At 42.9% G+C, this 4074-nt stretch overlaps 1 protein-coding gene across 1 annotated transcript; it reads left to right on the top strand.

The window, feature by feature from the left end:
* The first annotated feature begins 254 nt into the window (after nt 1–254).
* On the top strand, nt 255–3861 carry LOC138072687 (T-cell surface glycoprotein CD1b-3). Its single transcript, XM_068963770.1, has 6 exons — nt 255–315; nt 544–810; nt 1476–1754; nt 1972–2250; nt 2693–2786; nt 3840–3861. Exons 1-6 carry the CDS (start codon nt 255–257, stop codon nt 3859–3861), a joined length of 1002 nt encoding a protein of 333 aa, XP_068819871.1.
* The last annotated feature ends 213 nt before the right edge of the window (nt 3862–4074 follow it).

Here is a 4074-nt window from a genome sequence, read left to right as displayed (position 1 = left end):
GCTGAGTTCAAGGAGAACAGCTGAAAGTCAGAGACATGAAAATAAAATCTACAAGTGAAGGATTAGAGTGGAAATGACAGGCAGGCTGGGAGCCCAAATGAGCGGGAGGAAAGTTTTTCTGCGATGTGCAATGTAGGTCAGAGATTTGTCAGTTGGAAGAGAGAGGAAGTTATTATATGTGTAGTGAGAAAAAGTTTGCTGAATTAGAGATCAAACGCCAATTCTGAGAGTCAGAAGCTCTACTTCCCATTGAAATGCTGCTTCTGCTGCTTCTATTGCTAGCAGTTATCATCCCAGGTGGTGACAATGAGGATGGTAAGAATAACTCTCATATTCCCAGCCCAGATGAGGGGCTCTGGACAAAAACATGCTGCATCAGCAATAAGGGTCTGGGCTCTCCTGTCTCCCGCCCTCTCCCCCATTCTGGAGGTTGTGGCTGGAGCCAGGAATGTTTAAGTCTCTATGTTCTTATTCAGATTCTGGGTTCTTTTCCATCCTAATTCTCTCTTCCTCCTCACTCTTCCTATCCTTCCACCACCACAGCATTCCAGGGGCCAACCTCCTTCCATCTCATCCAGATTTCGACCTTTGCCAACAGCACCTGGACTCAAAATCAAGGCTCAGGCTGGTTGGACGATTTGCAGATTCATGGCTGGGACAGTGACTCAGGCACTGCCATATTTTTGAAGCCATGGTCGAAGGGCAACCTCAGTGATGAGGAGGTGGTTGAGCTGGAGGAACTATTCCGAGCTGACTTCATTGAGTTCACTCGGGGAGTGCAGGATATTGTAAGTGAATTCCAGTTTGAATGTGAGTACAGTCCTCTGAACTGGGGAGATTCACGATGACTTTTCTCTTTCTTGGTTCAGACTTCCTCTGATCATGTCCTCTCCTTCCCTTTTTACCCAAGTGCGTGCATATACCCCATCCAGAGTATTCTCCCACTCTGACTCTGTACCTCCACCAGGTATCCCAGATTCTTCCTGTTTCTTGCACTCTTCTGTGATAGAGGAAATTCCTCTTTTGTAGCCACCTCCTGGTTGGTTTGTGCATAGCTTGCTTCTCTCAGATCCTAAGAAAAAAGCTCCTTTTCCTACCTTGTGCCTGAGTGAACTAAAGTGTGACTTCTCCAATCCATTGCTCAAGCAACTGTTGCCTGATCTCTTCTCTCAGTGTAACTCTCCACTTCACCCTGGAGTGCTGCACTCCTGACTCCATCATGCATTGCTCCTCTTCCCCGCTCTTGCCCACCCAACTTCCTTACAAGAGCCCTTCTCCACCGTTTACAACATGCATACCATTCTGGAATGCTCATCTTTCTGGAAAGTCACTGAGTACGGCAACTGGGTTTTGGGTCATCATTTCATATCTTTGACTTTTCTCTGTATCCAAATCCAAAGTCCCATGTCCTTTCCCCATCTCCTTCTTTCTTGTGTGTTTTAAAATCACCATGTCTCTGTTTTCTTTCTTTATAGACCCATTTGTGATTCAGGGCATAGCAGGTTGTGAGCTGCATTCTGGAAAGGCCATACAAAGCTTCTTGAGAGCAGGTTTTGAAGGACTGGATTTCGTGAGCATCAAGAATCACTCATGTGTGCCTGAGCCAGAGGGAGGCAGTGAGGCACAGTGGTTTTGTGTTTTCATTACTCAGTACCAAGGCATCTTGGCTATCATAGACAGGCTCCTCTCAAAAACCTGCCCCCGATATCTCCTGAGTGTCCTCGATGCAGGGAAGGCGGAACTGCACAGGCAAGGTTAATCCTGTTTTCTCCCCAATACTTTCCTATTTCACCTCCCACCACTTTTAAATTTAAGAGTAGGAGGTACCTATGAAGAGAGGGGTTTAATCAATACATTATTTGGTTTCCAAAGAAGTGGAAGAGATCACTGTCTGCACTTGTGTGTTTCTGACTCTGTATGCTCTAGATTAGAGACATAACTTGGTACTCTTTCTACCCCTTCCTACCCCAGTGAAGCCTGAAGCCTGGCTGTCCAGTGGCCCCACTCCTGGGCCTAGCCGCCTACTGCTGGTCTGCCATGTCTCAGGATTCTACCCAAAACCTGTGCGGGTGATGTGGATGAGGGGTGAGCAGGAGGAGCCTGGTACTGAGCGAGGAAACATTATACTCAATGCTGATTGGACTTGGTATCTCCGAGTAACCCTGGATGTGGCGGCTGGGGAGGCAGCTGGCCTGAGTTGCCGAGTGAAGCACAGCAGTCTAGGAGACCAGGACATCATCCTGTACTGGGGTGAGAAGGAACGGGGGATGTGAGAAGATGGTCCTCAAGAACAGAGAGAGGGCCTGGGGAAGGGGAGGGATTTGATGGGTGAGATAAGGAGAGACGGAGGGAGATGGGGAAGAAAGAGAGACAGAGGGAGAGATAGGAAGGGAGAGGCAAAGAGAGAGATAGAAGTTGAGGTTTATTTCTGGGACTCCAGTGCTGAAGGAATGAAAATTGTGATCTAAGGTATAGAATAGGTAAGAATGAAGGACTATAGACTGGGTGGGATGGGGCAAGAAGGAGAGACTAAGGGTGGCTGTGACTCTATGACATCTGGGAATAAGAGGAAGGGAACCAACAATGTCTGTAAGCAGGTAATGGTGGTGCTGGCACTCAGGTGGGCAAGGAGGCCAGGCGAACTAGTGAATGGGTTTGAAGTGACATCCTTGTGTCCTCTCCATATTGCTAGGACACCCCACGTACATTGGCTTGATATTTGTGGCAATAATAGTGCCCTCCTTGATCCTCTTGATATGTCTTGCATTATGGTTTTGGAGGCGCTGGTGAGTTTTTATTTTTAGTCTTTCCTTTCTGTCCATTCTCCCACTCTTTCCCTCCATTTAGTCTACTACATCATTCTAGTCTCAGCATTTCCATCAGAACTTTTCCCCTTTCTGCCCAACTCACGTTTTTATGTAAATCTATTTTTTTAAAGTTATGGTAAAATATACATGACACAAAACTTACCACATTAGTCATTTTAAACATAAAGTTTAATAGGATTGAGTACAGTCACGTTGTATGCAACCAATCTCTAGAACTCTTCATTTTGAAAAACTGAATGTCTATGCCCATTAAGTCCCATTCCTCGTTCATTGCTCTTCCATCCCTTGGCAATTTTCATTTTACTTTCTGTCTATAGAAATCTGACTACTTTAAGTAATTCTTATAAGTGGACTCATCACTATTTTTCTTTTTGTGACTGCCTTATTCCACACAGCACAGTGTCCTCATCATTCATTCATGTAGCAACACATATTAGAATTTCTTTCCTTTTTAAGACTGTATAACAAATTTTATCTATTTATCTCCAATGGAAGCTTGAGTTGATTCTACTTTTTGGCTATGTGAATACTGCTGCCATGAACATAGCTATACAAGTATCTATGTAGAGTAATTTTGTTTGCTTCTGTTCTTTTTTATTTAATAAAAACAATTTTTTTTTTGGTCAGAATATCATTATATAAATATTGTGTTACTTTCTGGTGTACAGCAAAATGAATCAGTTATACATATATCCACTCTTTTTAGAATAGAATATGTGGGAATAGAAATTCCCACATAGATCATTACAGAGTATTGACTAGAATTCCCTGTGATACACAGTAGGTCCCCTGTTAATTATCTCTTTTATATATATTTGTACATATATGTCAATTCCAATCTCCCAATTTATCTTTCACTCTCCCTCCCCTAGTAACCATAAGATTGTTGTATAAAACTGTAACTCTATTTCTACTTTGCAGGTAAGTTTATTTGTATCATTTTTTTAAATTCCACATGTAAGCAATGTCATAATTTGTCCTTTACTGTCTGACTGCTTGTGTTCTTAACAGGTCATATCAGACTATCTTGTGATCCCTGACCATGTCTCCTTTCCCATTTGGAGCAATTACCCAGGAGCCCAGAAACTCAGGTTGACAGCCCAGGAGTCAATTTCACTATATTTCATCAAATAACCATCATATGTGATCAAATCAGTGTTCCAATAAGCTTTAGATAAATCATAATTTATATACTGGTGGAAAAATGATAAAGTGTACATTATAAGACAATATCACTAGTAGAATC

This window comes from Capricornis sumatraensis, chromosome 2 (assembly GCF_032405125.1).
Source record: "Capricornis sumatraensis isolate serow.1 chromosome 2, serow.2, whole genome shotgun sequence".
Taxonomy (NCBI): domain Eukaryota; kingdom Metazoa; phylum Chordata; class Mammalia; order Artiodactyla; family Bovidae; genus Capricornis; species Capricornis sumatraensis.
Note: the sequence above shows the minus strand (reverse complement) of the source record. Positions and strands in the feature narration are given on the sequence as shown.